At 39.7% G+C, this 17,582-nt stretch overlaps 1 protein-coding gene across 5 annotated transcripts in view; it reads left to right on the forward strand.

Annotated features, from left to right (window-relative positions):
* The first annotated feature begins 3,142 nt into the window (after nt 1-3,142).
* The window catches only part of SP100 (SP100 nuclear antigen), a 127,225-nt gene continuing 112,785 nt past the window's right edge, over nt 3,143-17,582 (forward strand). For all 5 annotated transcript variants that reach the window (XM_003274719.4, XM_030802389.1, XM_030802390.1 and 2 more), the window contains exons 1-2: nt 3,143-3,315; nt 4,578-4,652. In XM_003274719.4, coding sequence (XP_003274767.2) covers nt 3,284-3,315; nt 4,578-4,652 — 107 coding nt within the window. In that variant the 5' untranslated portion in view covers nt 3,143-3,283. The remainder of the gene's footprint in view (nt 3,316-4,577; nt 4,653-17,582) is intronic.

A 17,582-nucleotide genomic window follows, 5' to 3' on the forward strand; every position in this document is an offset into this window, starting at 1 on the left:
TAGGTTCGCTATTCTCATGCCCCAGTGGCACTGTTGCTGCAGCTGCCTCCTGCCCTGAAACTCTCTGGTCCATGATGCCAATGACCTCATCTCAGGTACAGACCTCTGGTTCTCACATGGGGGTCCCAGGTTGAAGAATCACCCCCCACCATGTTACCAGTAGAGGGTCTTGACTGCAAGTTGTCCAGGTTCTTGGCGTTTTGAACAAAGAATTGGACAAAGCGCACAGCAAAGCAAGAAAAGAATGAACAAACAAAAGAATGAAAGCAGGGATTTATTGAAAATGGAAGTACACTCCACAGTGTGGCAGCAGGCCCGAGCAGTGTTCAACGGTCCCAGGTACAGAATCTTCTCTGGTCCAAATACCCGCTGGAGGTTTCCCATTGACCACTTGGTGCTCACCTCATGTAAATGAAGTGGTGGCCTGCAATCAGTCTGATTGGTTGCAGAAAGCAACCAACCAGAGGCTGAAGTGAAGTTACAAAGGTCACACTCCTATGCAAACATCTCATTGGTTGCAGAAAGCAACCAGAGGCTAAAGTGAAGTTACAAAGTTGCACTTCTATGTGAAGGAAGACTTGGCCTGCAATCAGTCTGATTGGTTGCAGACAGCAACCAATCAGAGGCTGACGTCACAAAGTTACACTCCTATGCAAACATCTGATTGATTGCAAAAAGCAGCTATACTTGGCCTGCAATCAGTCTGATTGGTTGCAGACAGCAACCAATCAGAGGCTGACGTCACAAAGTTACACTCCTATGCAAACATCTGATTGATTGCAAAAAGCAGCTATACACAGGTACTTTCAATTTCCCATTGCCCCACAGAAAAGGTGGGGGTTTGCAAAGGGAGTAGCCTCTGGACCTTTTGTTACTTAGGCATGGAAAGTTAGGGTTTTCCTCTCAATTTAGTTCTAGGAAGTTAGCATGAAATGGCCTTAGGTTCCCTGCCTCCAGACCCTATTCTCCTGCCTCAACCACACCACTGAAGTCTGAACTGAAGCTGCTCTTGGTGAAATGTTATGAGGCCCATCATCTGGCTGGGTGCCCTGCCTGTGGTCCTTCCTCAGTCAGTGCCTCCCCTGCTTTTGAGTTTTCCAGGCTCCAGTAACTGGAACTACTTCTGTGACAACAGAAATATTCCCTATTGCCTGTGCTCTTTGCAGCCATGGAAAATGCCCCAGGAGTTCCATTATTTCCTTCTAAACAGTCCAGCAGGATTTTTAGAAGTTCACACAACTTCTTAATTTGGTCCTGTCCCTTTCCCAACCCAGGTGTGTCTGACATTGTTTTTTGGATCAGAGAAACTTTGCTTTCTTCACAGAGGCCTACAGATTCTCCATATACCAGCGGAACATGGTGCATGCTCATCTGTCTCCAACCTCATCGGACAAGAACGCCTCCTTCCCTGCTGCCAGGAGGTGCCCCAGCATGGGCATGTCTGCCCGTGAAGTTCAACCCTTAAGGAATTCCCTGCCAACCTGTGGCTCATTGGTCTGGAATTCCAGGTGCTGCTCCTAGCAGCCCCTAAGCACATCCAGGGAAAAGCTGGCACGTTTATGTCAGTGCTGCTCAGTGGCCTGGGCCTGCCTGCTGCCCAGAGGCAGCGAGAGGGGAGAACGTGAACCACACCACAGCACACTGGTGTGGTCCGTGCCAGGCCTTCTTGGGGCCAATGTGCCTCATGGAGACTGGGATCAAAGGACAGCTGTGCCCAACAGAGGCTCAGCTTACCAGCCCTTCAACCCCATAAAGTTGGGGAGTCATCGGAGGTAGGAAGAGTGAGAGAAAGAGAGAGACACCTACAGGTGAGAGAAAGAGAGAGAGACCTACAGGTGTGCAGTGCCTGATAGAAACAGTGACCTTGCCCACCGGAAAGGCTGTCCTCACCAGTGTCCTGGTGCCTGGTCATTCACTCATGGGGAAAAGAAGAGCAGAAGTAGAGTGAGGGTAGAAAGCCCCCTCCCCCACATTTTCAAATGTACCTGGACAAGCATCCTTATTCACAGCTGGAAAAAGTTGGATTCAGTAGAATGCCATTTGGAAAACATCGTTCTGAAGCGCCATCCCCTGTGGCCCCTGAATCCTCACCGGCTTCCACCCTCTGCTCACCTTGGGCCCTGGATTCCAGCACCCCCAGGCTCCCAGCTGCCTCCCTGTCTCTGCCCCATGGTTCTGCCTGTAGTTCTGGTCCCTGGTTGTGTCCTGTGGCCCCATTCTCATGTGCCCTTTGCTTCTATTTCTTTACGTATGACTTTCTACTGATGTAAAGCAAGTCTTCTCTGTCACTTCTTGTTCTTTGAGGAATGATGAATCAGAATCTAAATGGAAAATCTGGGCAGAGATAGAACCCCCAGCGCGAGCCACCCTGCCCTTCCATGTCTAGATCATCTGGGTTCCAACCTCCATCCTCCTCCAATGAGAAGCTTTTGTCCTCTCAAGATTCCAGTGACTTCTCCGAAGTTCTCTTCACCCCTGGCTGTTGCAAGGTTGCCCCATAGTCAAGATTCCTTAAACCCTTGCACCTAAAATATTTGCCTTTCTTACCATGCTGGCTCCAGCCTCTGGTCCCAGGGGTGTGGAGAGTTCTCTCTTGCCTCTGGTTGACTTCTAGGAAGGCTAAGAACACTCTCCCCAAGTTATAATGCCGAGCATTTTGGTTCTCTCCAGCCCTGGGTCCCAATGTCAGGACCTACCTTAGTCCAGTCCATGCTCTCCCATGGGCCTGAGAGAAGATTTGAAGTTTCTGGCTTTCCCTCCAACTCTCCAACCTTCCATCCCCCACCTCCAGCCATGTCAGCAAGGGGAAGGGGCAAACATGGAGTTTTCCCCCCGACTCCCATGTAAACTATGCCCCCTCTTAGAGGGCAGAGCAGCTAAGGACAATTTTGGTTCAAGGACATTTTTTTTTTTTTTTTTGCTGTCTATTGCACAAACAAGTGGACTCCCGGGAGCCGGCCCTGCTCGTCCCCTGGGCCCTCCTTCCCTGGTCCTGCAGGTCTTGCTGCTTGTCAGGCCTCTCCTCCAACCCTCTGCCACATTTCAGAAAAGCTGAGAACCCCTTGGAGTTAAAAAGGAGGAGAAACACGGTGTCCGTAGCCCAGAAGGAGGTTAAATAAATACTTTCACTTCTCTTTTCCCCATTTGGGCGGAGCCCTTCCTGAGTCAGTCTGTCGGCCGACTTCCTGCTTGGGGCCTGGGCAGCCACACTGCACGCAGGCTGGGCCGACTGAGGGGCTCAGAGGCCAGGCTCTGAGGCCCACACAGGGCCTAGGGTGGGAAGATGGAAGGTAGGGGCGGCGACCTGAGCACCAGGTGAGTCTTTATCTCCCTTCCTCTAACCTTTGTCTCTGGCTATATTGCAGCTCTCATGCCTTTAGTTCAGTTTGTGCCTAAGGCTTCACTTTAATCCTTCTTTGCAAGAACATAGGTATGCGATGTAATATAATGAAATGAAAGAGCAAGTAATGAGGAAATCAGATTTTTTAAACAGGAGCAGGACAGCTGTTGGTGTGAGTCCAACTTGCCATAACACACGTGACTTTCTTGTTTTGGATCTACTGCTCAGCTGACCGGGACACTCTGAACATAGCAGTCGTTGACGGCTGGGATTAACTATTTCCTCATGATCTCTGAACCCTTTCACCCCTCAGCCTTCCTCTACCTTCAAATATGTCGTGTCAAAAAAGGTGCTTTAGAAAATAAACACTCCAGGGTAAACACCTGGCTTACTTTTAAACATCAGACGCTGTGGTCTCACCTGTCCGGGCAAGGGGCAGCTGTCGGCTGTTCCCATGACTAGCTCAGGGTGTGAGTTCTTATTCCATCAACCTTGATCAAAAGAAGGAAAGGGAAGAAAAAGGCCCAGGATGGCAAACGGCTAAGTATTTTCATTTTTACTTCAATTTCCTGTCCCAAGATGGGGGATACCTCTGACCAGAAAAGAGAAGGAAATCCTATCTTTTCTCTAGTAGTGAGTTGAGAAATAACGTTACTTAATCTTTTAAATTTTTTAATACAAAAGAAATACACTGTACATTATTGTTCATAAAATTTAAAACAGTGGAGAAGTATATTAAGGAAAAAGTCATCTTTACCACTCACCCATTCTTGTAGCTTCCCTTCCCAGTCCTGTGAAGAGTCTTGGGCACAGCTTTTCTTATATTTTTCTATGCATTTATATATCTAATGCATTTTTTGTAAATACATAATTTATGTTCTTGTTTTATAATAAATTACATGTGCTAGTCTGCATTTTGCATTTTTACTTATTTTAATAGTGGAAAACCTAGAGATCTTTTAACCTTAATACATATAGATCTGCCTCAATCTTTTTATGCATGCTATTCCATAGAATAGATATATGATAATTATTTAACTATTCTCCAATTGAAGGACATTTAGATTGTTTTTAAATTGTTCACATTTACCAATAAGCTATCATAACAATGATTATATGTTTCTTTTTGGGTTTTTACATCTATACAAATATTTATCTTGTCTCTAAACCTTAAAAATTGAATTATTGAGGCAAAGCGTCCAGTTATTTACTTGGTCCTGCCAAATTGTCTTTCTAGGAGGCTGAATGAATGTATTTCACCAACAGCAAATGAGACGAACCATCTTCCTGCACACAGCCACGATTTGCAAAGGTGATGAATTAAGAGTTATATCTTGTTTTAATTTGTATTTTCCTTATGATGGGAAAATTGAACAGCTTTTCATGTTTCTTGGCCATTTAAATTCCCTCTTCTATAAATTGCTTGTTTATTTTTTGCCAATATGATTCCATTGAGGTGTTTGTCCTTTTTTTTCATGATATGGGAGAATTCACTAAATATTCTGTAAGTATAAATATACTTTTCTTGTCCATTACCTTTGTATATGGTGACTTTTATCTTATTAAAGCTTAAAATTTAACATATAGGCCTCTTGTGATATGGATTTTTTAAGATAGATGCACCCTTGTTATAAATGAGGTGATGCTGACACCCTCCGTGAGCACTGTTAGTTTTTACAATTGTTCCTGTGTTAAGGTGGCAGATTCGCTGTTACTGTTATTCCAGAAAGAGTTCCTCCTCTAATATCTCTGAAAATTTTTTAAATTTTTAAACAAAAATATTCTTACATTGGAGCCACTTTAGCCTTCACAGCTTCTAGTTGCCCCCTATGTTTTCATCCTTTCGGTTTTTCACTTTGTGTTCATAATAGTTGTCTCAAACTTTTCCTCCATGACAATTATTTACCTTCTAGTCGGTTTCTTGTTTCTTGTCATTTCTAATGTTTTAAAAGTTGATAGTGTTTATTTTTGAGGAGGGATCTTAATTTGTTTCTGTACCCCTGCAAGCTCCATAACCTCCTGTCATTCAATCTTCACAGTCTTGCTTTATTTAGGTTTGCCTGTGCTGTTAAGAACTTTGGGGTCTTCTCCTTGTTGTCTCTTAGGTATTTTTCCAGACTGATTCTGTCTGATCTTGTGTTCCACGTGCCTGTGGTGGCTTTACAGCTCCCCTAGCCAGGCTCGGCCAGGGCTGGTCACCCCAAACTTCCCGCTTGCTGAGTCATAATCTGGATGAACTGTTTTTTTGTTTGTTTGTTTGTTTGTTTGTTTTACATTTCCTGTTTTATCTGAGATCAAATTGTTTTTTATCTGAGCTACAGTTTGAAGTCTTTGTTTTGATTCTTATCAATTTTTCTGAGGACACCGTTAATTGATTAAATTATCCTTTTCCCTACTGATTCGCAGTGCTACCCTTTTTGGGAGTATAGAGGCAGAGTGTGCTTCTGTGTTCTCTTTTCTCTGCCCTTGGCCTGTGACAGCCTCTCCTTATGCCAGTACCACGCTGCCATAGTGATGGCAGCTTCCCAGGAACTCTTGACATCTGAGGGAGCAAATCTCTTCCTCTTCCTCCAGAATGTCTTAGACTCCCAAATTCGCCTGTCAAAGTCTTGAGATTTTGTGTGGAACTGCACTGGACCTACAAATCAATTTGAAGAGAACGGACATCTTTACAATATTATGACTTCCATCTCATGAATATGGTTTATGTATATTATTACTTTAAAAACATTTCCTATTAAAATTTATATTTTTGTCTCTGAAGGTTTTGCCCTTCTGCTAGATTCCTTCATAGATATTTGATATTTTTATGCCATTATTAACTGAAGTAGTCCTCCCTTATCAACAGTTTTACTTTCTGAGATTTCAGTTACTTGCAGTAAAACTTGGTCCAAAAACATTAAATGCAAAATTCCAGAAGGCAATTCATGAGTTTTAAGATACTTGGTGTTCTGAGGAGTGTGATGAAATCTCGTGCTTTCCCTCTCCATCCTGCCCAGGATGTGAATCATCCCTTTCTCCAGGGTATCCACAATGTAGACACTTACCAGCCCGTGAGTCGCTGAGTAGCTGTCCTGGTGATCAGAACGACTGTCCTGGTATAACAGAGCTTGTGTTCAAGGAACCCTTATTTTAGTCAATAATGGCCCCAAAGCACAAGAAGATTGATGCTGGCAATTCAGATATGCCAAAGAGAAGCTGTCAAGTGCTTCCTTTAGGTGAAAATGTGAAATTTCCTGAAAGAAAAAAATAATATGCTGAGGTTGTTAATATCTACAGTGTGATGTTTTGAGAGAGAAAAAGAGACCACATTTACATAATTTTTATTACAGTACATTGTTACAGTTTATCTACTTTATTATTAGATACTGTTATTAATCTTTTACTGTGCCTAATTTATGTATAGATTGGTATATACAGAGTTTGGTACTATCTGCGGTTTCAAGCATCCACTGGGGTTCTTGGAAGCATCCCCTGTGGATAGAAGGGAACTAGTATACTAAATTTTACCTATGAATTTGCATTGGTGACCCATGATCTGATCCGTGTTTCTATTTTTCATTCTTGTTTCAATACGGAAATGTTTTAGTTACTATGATTTTATAGGTAGTGTTCTGTAACCTACTTTACTGGGATTGAATTGAGAGACACTAAATGAACAGATAAATTTAGGAAGAATTTATGTTTAAAAAAAAATCCTGAATGGCCCCAGTTAGAAACATAGTAAGTCTCTCCATTTATTCATGATTGTTTGAACTCGGGACCTTGTTGGGTCGCTTTAGTGCTAGGCATTTTAAAATTGTATTTGTAAACAGGAATTCATTTTCCTTTTACATTTTCTAGTTATTTCTTGCTGGCGTAAGGGAAACCTATTCATTTTAGTTCGCTGATCTTGTGCATAGGGGTCTTAGTAAGTGGTCTTCTCCCTCTTAATATTGTCTTGTGTTTTTCTGGAGAAATAATTACATCTTCAAAGATAGTAGCAGCTTCGTCTCCTCTTTTTCAGAATTTATACCTGTATACTTTTCTTTTTCTTTCTTACTTTTTTCTTTCTCCTTTGCCTTAGTGCATTAGCCAGGACTGCCAGTGTAATACTGAATAGTAACAGTAAAAATGAACATTTTAGTTTTGTTCCTGATTTCAAGGGGAATACTTATAATGTTTAAATTGAGGCTTTCTTATAGACACCTTTTTTCAAGTTAAGGACATTTCCTGCTGGCTCTGGTTTACTAAAAGTTATTTATTTTAATCAGGCCTGTGTATAGGATATTTATCAAAATGCCTCCTAAAGAATCTTTGAGAATTGTATCATTTTTCTCTTTTAATCTGATTTATCCAGAGTAAATTATATTGAAACATTTTATTAATTCAATTATTAATTTCACCAAAGTAAAACATATATATGGCTTAAAGTATCAGTCAATAAGGCCTTTAAAAACACAAGTAGTACTTTCCGCCATCTTCCCAGCCCATGTCCAGTTTTCCTAATGGATTCACTTTTTGGCTCTTCCTTTTGTATTTACTTCTGTATTTTGAAATGATATGCTGATACAGCTCTTTGTAATTTTTCAAGTTTCAGACATTAATCTGTTCACATAATAGGACAGAAGATGAAGACTTCTTCCATAACACTCCTTTTCATTCCCTGTCCGTTCTCATAATACATCACAGTTGGAGGTTCATCAGTAATCCGTGTTACCGTTATGATGACTATTTACATGTTGTTCATAACCAAGTCATCTACTATATTATGATTACATTTTCTTTCCTGTGCAACATCCCCCCGCCCCTCCCCCCCACCCCACAAATAACTATTGCCCTCTTATATATTTGCTTGGATTTGTGTGTCCTCATTATGAATTCTTCCCAAGCACTCTGCAGAATTCTAAAATTCTTCTCAGTACAGTAAGGCACATTGAGTAATTTATCAATTCCATTTTACTTTCTTGGGGAAGCCCTCCTGGAATTATCCATTCCCCTGATTCCATCAGTTCTGGTTAGTTTCAGCTTCCAAGGCTGACCTTCTGAAGCTTGACATCTCTCCTGTGTTGGGTCTTGTTTTGTGGATTACATGTATACCTCTTTCTTGCTTTACTATCTCATTTTGGTTTACCACATTATCCAGTAGCCTCCTGACTAAGAGTTTATAGAAGATATATATATATATATATATATGTATCTTACCTTACTGGGATTCAATTGAGAGATACTATATGTATATATATAAATTTTACATGTCTGGAAAAAAATTTTATCCTTAATCCTCACGACTGCATAAATATTTGGTAAGTATAAATGCAGAGTTTGGAAATTAATTTAGTTCACTGTCTGGCAACTTCCAGCATTGCTAATAAGAAGCCATTCTGATTCTTGATCCTGTCTTTCTATGTCATTCTGATTCTTGATCCTGTCTTTCTATGTCACCTGTTTTGGCTGTCTGAAACTTTCTGGCTCTTCTCTTTAATCCCTTGATTCTAAAGTCTCATGATGGTTTGCCTTGATGTGGGTGTTAAATTCATTTGTTGTGCTTTGCTCTCCAGGGCCCTTTCAAATGGACAACTTTATTTCAATTCTGACCATTTTGCTTGTGATATTATTTGATTGTTTTCTCCCTTCTGCTTTATCTCTCTCTTTTATCTTTGGGAATTCCTGTTAGTTGGATGTTAGGTTTCCTAGACTGATCCTCCAGAAACTCCCTGTTTTTTTTTCTTGAAAATCTTATATGTCTTCTTTTCTTGAATCTAACTTCTATGACATTTTCTGAGGAACTTCATTCCTTCTAGTGATTAAAAAACTTCTGCCATTATATTTTTAATTTCCAAAAGCTCTTTTGAAAAGTTGTTTCTCTTTTATAGTATCTTGTTTCAAGAAATCCGAAATTTTCTCTCTACTAATGAGGATGATAATTTTTTTAAAATTTCATGTGTCTTCCAAGGTTGTGTTAAGTGTTAGTTCCTTCCAGGTTTCTTTCCCAGCTCCTGCTCCATTATTTGCTTGTTCTGAAAGAATTCATCAAGTGTCCATTGGATGTCCATTCACATTTCAGAATGAGACACTAAAAATCTGATTAGGAGCTCTGTGCGAGGAATGCCTCTCATTGACTGCGCCTCATTTTGATTTTTCATTTTCCAACTCACCCTAAAGGAATGGTGCCTCTAATTCCTGACAACTTCCAGAGTTCAAAAGTCTACACTGGCTTACTCCTTGTCAGCTTCCCCTAAGCAAGTAATCAGGATTTTTATTTTTTCATTCTGTGAAATTAGCTACCATATATGCAGCTATCTTCCAAAATGTTTGATTATCTCTTATTTGATGCCCTTTCATATTCCCTGATCTTTGCTTCTTTTCTGCCTCTAAGTCTCTCTTATAGGTGGTTTCATGGGATTTCAGAAGGAACACAGATAAATGCAGGTGTGTTCAACCTGCCAGGCTTAACCAAATGCATAGATCGGTTCTCTAATGTGACCTTTCCTGGAATCCCTGAGATAACACCTACATGGTCATGCCATATGACTCTTTCATCCACTCCTGGGTTGGATTTATTTATATTTTACTGTGGGATTTTACCTCATGTGTTTATAAGCAACTTTGTGACCTACAATTTTCATTTCTTATTTTGTATTTGTCTAGGGTTGATGGCAGAACTATAGCAGCCTCATGAAATAACTGAGGGTGATTGAAATTTTGAATATATTTATATATATATGCACATATATGTATTAGAATGATTTGTTTAATACAGACATCATCTGTTCCTTGAAAGATGGCAGAAAATTGTCCATTAAATTATTTGAAACTGATGTCTGTGTGTGTTGTTGTGAGGAGAAAGTAGATTAGTGTAGCTCTGGAAGTATATTATGCATTTCTCCTATTATTTTTAGTTCTTATGCTGACCTTTGAGCCAGTTTTAATTGTTTATATTGTCCTAAAAAGTAACTATTTCCCTAGATTCTCTTCTTATTGGTAGAAAGTTTTATAGGAATTTCTTGTATAAAGTTTGAATCCTTTCCTTCTCCGAAGATGTGTCCTTTTTCCTATTCCTACCATTGTTACTGTTTTTTCCTTTGCTTTCTTGATCAATCTTTCCATTTTGTTGGTCTTTTCAATGAACCACCTTTTGGTTTTATTGATCCACTACTCTTATTTTCTGTTTGAGATTTAATTAAATCTTGATTTTCTTTACTATACTTTTCTATATATTTCTTTCCTAATTCTTTACTTCTCCTTTGTTGAGGGGATTACCTTGTGTTATGTTTCTAATACGTTGGTTTAAAACGTAATTTACTTGCAGTGTTTTTTATTTTCTAATAAATGCATTTTAGGCCATGAATGTTCACCTCTGTGCCACTTTGGAAATGTTTGGCCTTTATAATGTATAGTGTTTTCATTGGATTTTATTTCTTAGCCATTTGTTATTTTGATTTTGACTTCCTGGTTAATCTAAGAAGTGTTTGGAAGCAGCTCTTAAAATTTCTCAGTGGAACGAGTGGGGGAAGTCGTCCTCTGTCCTTTGGTTGTTTACTCTGATCCTATCACATTGTGGTTAGAAAATGTGTTCCTTAAGATTTCCATTTGTGAGAGTCAATTGTTGTTTCTTTTGTGGCCTAGTGCATAATCAGTTTTGAGGCTTCACCACATTTGAAAGGCAATATAGTGCAATGATTAAGAGTGTAGTAACTAATGCCAGATAGTAGAGAGGGTAGGAGCAGGGAGGATCAACACTAGGATGATTGGGGAAGAGTGATGTGAAGTCCAGCTCTGCCACCGCATACATGTGGAGGTGGGGCAAGCCTTGTTTCTTCCCTGTAAAATGACGGTATTAATAATGGTGCTGCCAGCAGCCTGATACAGGTTCTTGTCCTTGCCCCAGAAAAGAATTTGAAGGCCAGACCAAAGTGAAAGTACAGAAGATTGATTGCAGAGCAAAAGCAAACACACACTCAAGAGAGGATTGCAAGTATGCTCAAAAGAATGAGCCATGCCCAACCTGGCCAGAGCTCACATGCTATATGGATAAGCATAATGAAGTCATGGAATAGTCCATAATAAGGGGAGGGATTGGCTGGGTGTGGTGGCTCAGGCCTGTAATCCCAGTACTTTGGGAAGCTGAGGCAGGCGGATCACCTGAGGTCAGGAGTTCAAGACCAGCCTGGCCAACATGGTGAAACCACATCTCTAATGAAAAATACAAAAATTAACTGGGCGTGGTGGCAGGCACCTGTAATCCCAGCTACTCAGGAGGCTGAGGCAGGGAGAATTGCTTGAAAACAGGAGGTGAAGGTTGTAGTGAGCCGAGATCGCACCACTGCACTCCAGCCTGGGCAACAGAGTGAGACTCCATCTCAAAAAAAAAAAAAAAAGCGGGGCTGGAGCAGGGAAGGGATTTTCTGGGTAATGAGTGGGCAATTCCCAATTGGGGTGCCAGCATTTTCTTAACTAAATATGGTTAATTTGGAACTGCTGTGGTATCAGGTCCATGATGGGAGTGGGAGGTTTCCCCAGGGAAGTTTTATGGTAATAGGGGCATAATGTAGCCACATTTGTCGTCCTACAGAAATCATCTACATGTGTAAATACAATCCAGTACTTTAGGAACACAGATCATGATATAATTGCTTGAATTAAAAAGTCTCCTAAGGTTAAAATATTTAGTTGTGATTACCTTTCTTATGGTGTTATTGAGGTATAATTGTATAAATTGAAGGTGTAAAACATGATGATTTCATATATGTTTATATTGTGAAATGATTACCACAATCAAGTTAGTTAACATATCCATCATGTCACATAGTTACCATTCCATGTGTGATGAGAATATTTAAGATCTACTCTCTCAGCAAATTTCAAATATGTAATACATTATTGTTAACTATAGTTTCCATACTACACATTAAATACCCAGAACTTATCCATCCTATCACTGAAAGTCTATGCCCTTTAACCAACATTTCCCCATTCCGCCCACTTCCAAGCCCTTGGCAACTGCTATTTGACTCTCTGTTTCTATGATTCAACTCTTTTAGATTCCTCAGTCTGAATCTAATCTAGCAATGGGCTTGTCATATATGGCCTTTATGGTATATTTCATTTATACCCAATTTGTTAAATGTTTTTTATCATGAAAGGATGCTGAAGTTTTCAAATCCTTTTTCTGTGTCTATTAAAATGTTCATAAGATTTTTGTCCTTCATTCTGTTAATGTTGCACAACACCATTATTGATTTACATGTTGCAACATCCTCGCATCCCAGGGATAAATCCCACTTGATCGTTGTAAGTGATCATTTTAGTGTACTGTTGAATTTGGTTTGGTTTGGTAGTATTTTGTTGAGAATGGTTGCATCTATGTGTATCAGGAGAAATGGCCTGTAATTTTTTTTTCTTGTAGTGTCCTAATCTGTCTTAGGTATCAAGGTAACGCTCATAAAATGAGTTTGGAAGTGTTCCTTGCTCTTAATTTTTTTTGGAAGAGTTTTAGAAGGATTGGTATTAGTTTCTTCTTAAATGTTTGGTGGAATTCACTAGCATAGCCAGCTGGTTTTTCTTTAATGGAAAGTTGTTTACTTATTCAATCTTTTTACTCATTATTGGTCTGTTCAGATTATCTGTTTTTTCAGGATTCGGTTTTGATAGATTGTGTATTTCTAGGAATTCATCTGTTTCTTCTAGGTTATACAATTTGTTGATGTATAATTGTTCATAGTAATCTCATGATTCTTTGTATTATCATGTTATCAGTTGTAATGTTTCCTCTGTCATTTATAAGTTTATTTATTTCAGCGTTGTCTCTTTTTTAACTTGGTTAGTTTAGTGAAAGAGTTGCTAATTTTGTTTATCTTTTCAAAGAACCAGTTCTGAGTTTGGTTGATCTTTTCTATTGTTTTCCTATTCCCTATTTATTTCTGCTCTAATCTACATTATTTTCTCCCTTCTGCTGCTAGGTTTACCTTATCTTTCTTCATCAACTGTAAAGCTAAATGGTTTAAGATTTTTCTCCCTAATGTAGGTGTTTATAGCTATAAACTTGCCTCTTCGAACTGCTCTTACTGCATCTCATTAAGTTTTGCTATGTTGTGTTTTCATTTTTGTTTGCCTCAGGATATTTATGTTACCTTTTTGGCTTCTTCTTTGATCTATTGGTTATTCAGGAATGTGTTGTTTAATGTCCTTACATTATTTATATATTCCATACAGAAGTTATGAATTCTTCAAATTTCCTCCTGTTATGGATTTCTAGTTTCATAATATTGTGGCCAGGAAAGACACTTGATATGATTTCACTCTTGAATTTGTTAAGACTCCTTTTGTGGCCTAACATATGATTTTTTTCCTGGAGAATGTTTCATGTACACTGGAGTAGAATGTGTATTCTGCTGCTGTTGAATGAAGTGTTCTATATATGTTTGTTATGTCTATTTGATCTAAAGTCTGGTTCAAGATCAATGTTTCCTTATATTTTTCTGTCTGATTGATCTATGATTATTAAGGGTGGCGTATTAAAGTCTCCTACTAACATTGTATTGCTGTTTCTTTCTTTTTTCAGTTCTGTTAGTATTTGCTTTAGTTATTTAGGTGTTCCAGTGCTGTATGCAAAAATATTTACAGTTGTTGTATCCTCTTGATGAACTGTCCCCTTTATCTTTATATATTGATCTTCTGTATCTCTTGCGGCCGTTTTTTACTTAATGTATATTTCATTTGGTATAAATATAGTCACCTCTGCTTTCTTTTGGTCACTTTTTGCATGGAATATTTTTTTTCATCCCTTCACCTTCAGCCTATTTGTGTTCTTAGGGCTAAAATGAGTCTCTCTCTCTCTCTTTTTTTTTTTTTTTTCTTTGGCAGAGTCTCACTCTGTCACCCAGGTTGGAGTACAGTGGTGCTATCTCGGCTGACTGCAACCTCTGCCTCCTGGGTTCAAGCGATTCTCCTGCCTCAGCCTCCCGAGTAGCTGGGATTATGGGTACCTGCCACCACACCTGGCTAACTTTTATATTTTTAGTAGAGATGGGGTTTCACTATGTTGGCCAGGCTGGTCTCGAGCTCCCGACCTCAAGTGATCATCTGCCTGGGCCTCCCAAAGTGCTGGGATTACAGGTGTGCACCACTGCACCCAGCCTAAAATGAGATTCTTATATGCAGCAGATTGTTTGATCTTGTGGGGTTTATTTTAATCCATTCAGTCACTCTATTTCTTTTGATTAGAGAATTTAATCCATTTATTGATAGGTAAGAACTTACTATTGCCACTTTCTTAATTGTGTTCTGACAGCTTTGTAGTACTTTTTTTCTTTCTTTTTTTCTTGTTGCCTTCCTTTGTGATTTGATCACTTTTGAACCGATATGCTTTGATTCCTTTCTCTTAATCTTATTTATCTACTACAGGTTTCTACTTAGTGGTTACTATGAGGCTTACATAAAATATTTTATAGCTATACCATCCTATTTTAAGCCAACAACTTCAATCACATACAAAACTCTACACTTTTACTTCTCCGCTCCCTCACATTTCAGTCAATTGATGTTACAATTTACATTCTTTTTATATTTGGTCTCCAATAACAAATTACTATATTAGTCCATTCTCACACTGCTCTAAAGAACTACCAGAGGCCAGGTGCAGTGGCTCACGCCTGTAATCCCAGCACTTTGGGAGGCCGAGATGAGTGGATCACCTGAGGTCAGGAGTTTGAGACCAGCCTGGCCAACATAGTGAAACCCTGTCTCTACTAAAAATACAAAAATTAGCCAGGCGTGGTGGCATGTGCCTGTAGTCCCAGCTACTCAGGAGGCTGAGACAGGAGAATCACTTAAACCCAGAAGGCAGTGAGCCAAGATAGCACCATTGCACTCCAGCATGGTTGACAGAGCAAAAGCAAGACTCTGTCTCAAAAAAAAAAAAAAAAAAAAAAATAGAACTACCTGAGACTGTGTAATTTATAAAGAAAAGAGGTTTAATTGACTCATAGTTCCACAGGCTATACAGGAGGCATGGCGGGGAGGCCTCAGAAAACTTACAATCATGGTGGAAGGGCAAAGGGGAAGCAAGCACGTCTTCACATGGTGACAGGAGAGAAAGAGACTGAAGGGAGAAGTGCTACATACTTTTTTTTTTTTTTTTTTGAGACGGAGTCTCACTCTGTTGCCTAGGCTGCAATGCAGTGGTGCGATCTCGGCTGACTGCAAGCTCCACCTCCCGGGTTCACACCATTCTCCTGCCTCAGCCTGCCGAGTAGCTGGGACTACAGGTGCCCGCCACCATGCCCAGCTAATTTTTTGTATTTTTAGTAGAGACAGGGTTTCACCGTGTTAGCCAGGATGGTCTCGATCTCCTGACCTCGTGATCCACCCACCTTGGCCTCCCAAAGTGCTGGGATTACAGGTGTGAGCCACCGCGCCTGGCCAAGAAGTGCTACACACTTTTAAACTAGATCTCATAGGAACTCACTGTCACAAGAACAGCAAGGGGGAAATCCACCCCCATGATCCAGTTCCTCCCACCAGGGCCCTCCCCCAACACTAGGGATTACAATTCAACATGAGATTTGGGTGGGGACATGGAGCCAACTATATTAATTGCTATAGATATAATTATTTTTAATAGTTTGTTTTTTAACTTTTATACCACAATTGAAAGTGACTTATGCACAATCATTACAATATTAGAGATTTCTGACTTTGACTATATACTTACCTTTACTGGTGAGATTTTGTATGTTTATATATTGTTATGTTGTGAATTAGTACCATCTCATTTCAGCTTGAAGAACTCCCTCTAGCATTTCTTGTAAGACAGGTCAGTGATGATGGACTTCTTCAGCTTTTGTTTGTTTGGAAAGGTTTTTATCCCTCCTTTGCTTCTGAAGGACAGCTTTACCAGGTATAACATTCTTGGTCAGTAGAGTTTCTATTCTTTCAGCATTTTGCACATATCACCCTAATCTCTCCTGGGCTGACAGGAGGAGGTTTCTGCTGAGAAATTTGCTGCTAGTCTTATAAGGGCTGTCTTATACGTAATGAGTTATACTTTCCTTGATGCTTTCAAAATATTGTCTTTATCTTTTGATAATTTAATTATAATATTTCTTGATGTCAAATTTTATTGTTCAATCTGCTTGGGCACCTTTCGGCCCAATGAATCTAGATGTTCATTTCTCTCCCCAAATGAGGGAGGTTTCTAGCCATTACTTCTCTAAATGTACTTTCTGTTCATTTTCTCTCTCTTTTCTCCTTCAGTAATTCCCATAATTTTTATGTTGTTTTAGTTGATGGTGTCCCATAAATCCGATAAGGCTTTTTTAAACTCACTTTTATTTTGTGCTATTTTCGCTCCTCTGAGTAAATAATATCAAATGACCTATCTTTGAGTTCACTTAGTCTTTCTTCTGCTTGATTGAGTCAGCTGTTAAAGCTCCCTATTAAATTTTTCTGTCCAGTCATTGTGTTTTTCAGATCTAGGATTTCCGGCTTTTTAAAAATGGTTCCTGTTCCTTTTTGGCATTATAATTTTGTTTATATATTGTTTTCTAATTTTGTTGAGTTGTCTATCTGTGTTTACTTATAGTTCACTGAACTTTTTAAAGAGAATTATTCTGAATTATATGTCAGTAAGTTCATAGATCATTATTTCTTTAGAGTCAGTTATTAGAGCATATTAGTTTATTTTAGTGATATTATTTTTTCCTGATTCTTTATGATCCTTGCATCCTATCATTGGTGTCTGCACATTTGAGGAAACAATAACCTCTTCCAGGCTTTATAAGTTTGTTTTGGCAGGGAAAGCTTTTCACTAGTCAGTCCAGCCTGGAGTTCTGCGCAGGTCAGCTGGTAGCATCCACGGACAGGCAGAGCTTGCTGTTGAGATCTCTAGCTGGGTCAGATCATTGCCTGTGGTCTGAGGTTGGATAAGGCCACTGCTGGTCTCTATGGTTGTTTGGATGTTTTGACTGGACCCTTTTGTTGGGCAGCGGCTAATGCTCAGGCTCTAAGATGGGACAAGGACTTAAGCTACTGTTAGGTATGGTCACAGGCTGGGCTCTGTGAGTAGGCAGGGTTGAAGGCTGTGTTCCACAGTTGGGTGTTGCCACTGGATTAGTTATTCTCCAGAGTAAGGCCACTGCAGTGCTTCAAAGTTTATCAGAGTTGCTGCCAGGTGCCCAGGTTCAGTGGGACCACAGAATATGCCCCACTCTTAGGTCCTTGCTAGAAGCTGGGCTCATCAGTCAGGTAGCATAAATTTCTG

This window comes from Nomascus leucogenys, chromosome 22a, assembly GCF_006542625.1.
Source record: "Nomascus leucogenys isolate Asia chromosome 22a, Asia_NLE_v1, whole genome shotgun sequence".
Taxonomy (NCBI): Eukaryota; Metazoa; Chordata; class Mammalia; order Primates; family Hylobatidae; genus Nomascus; species Nomascus leucogenys.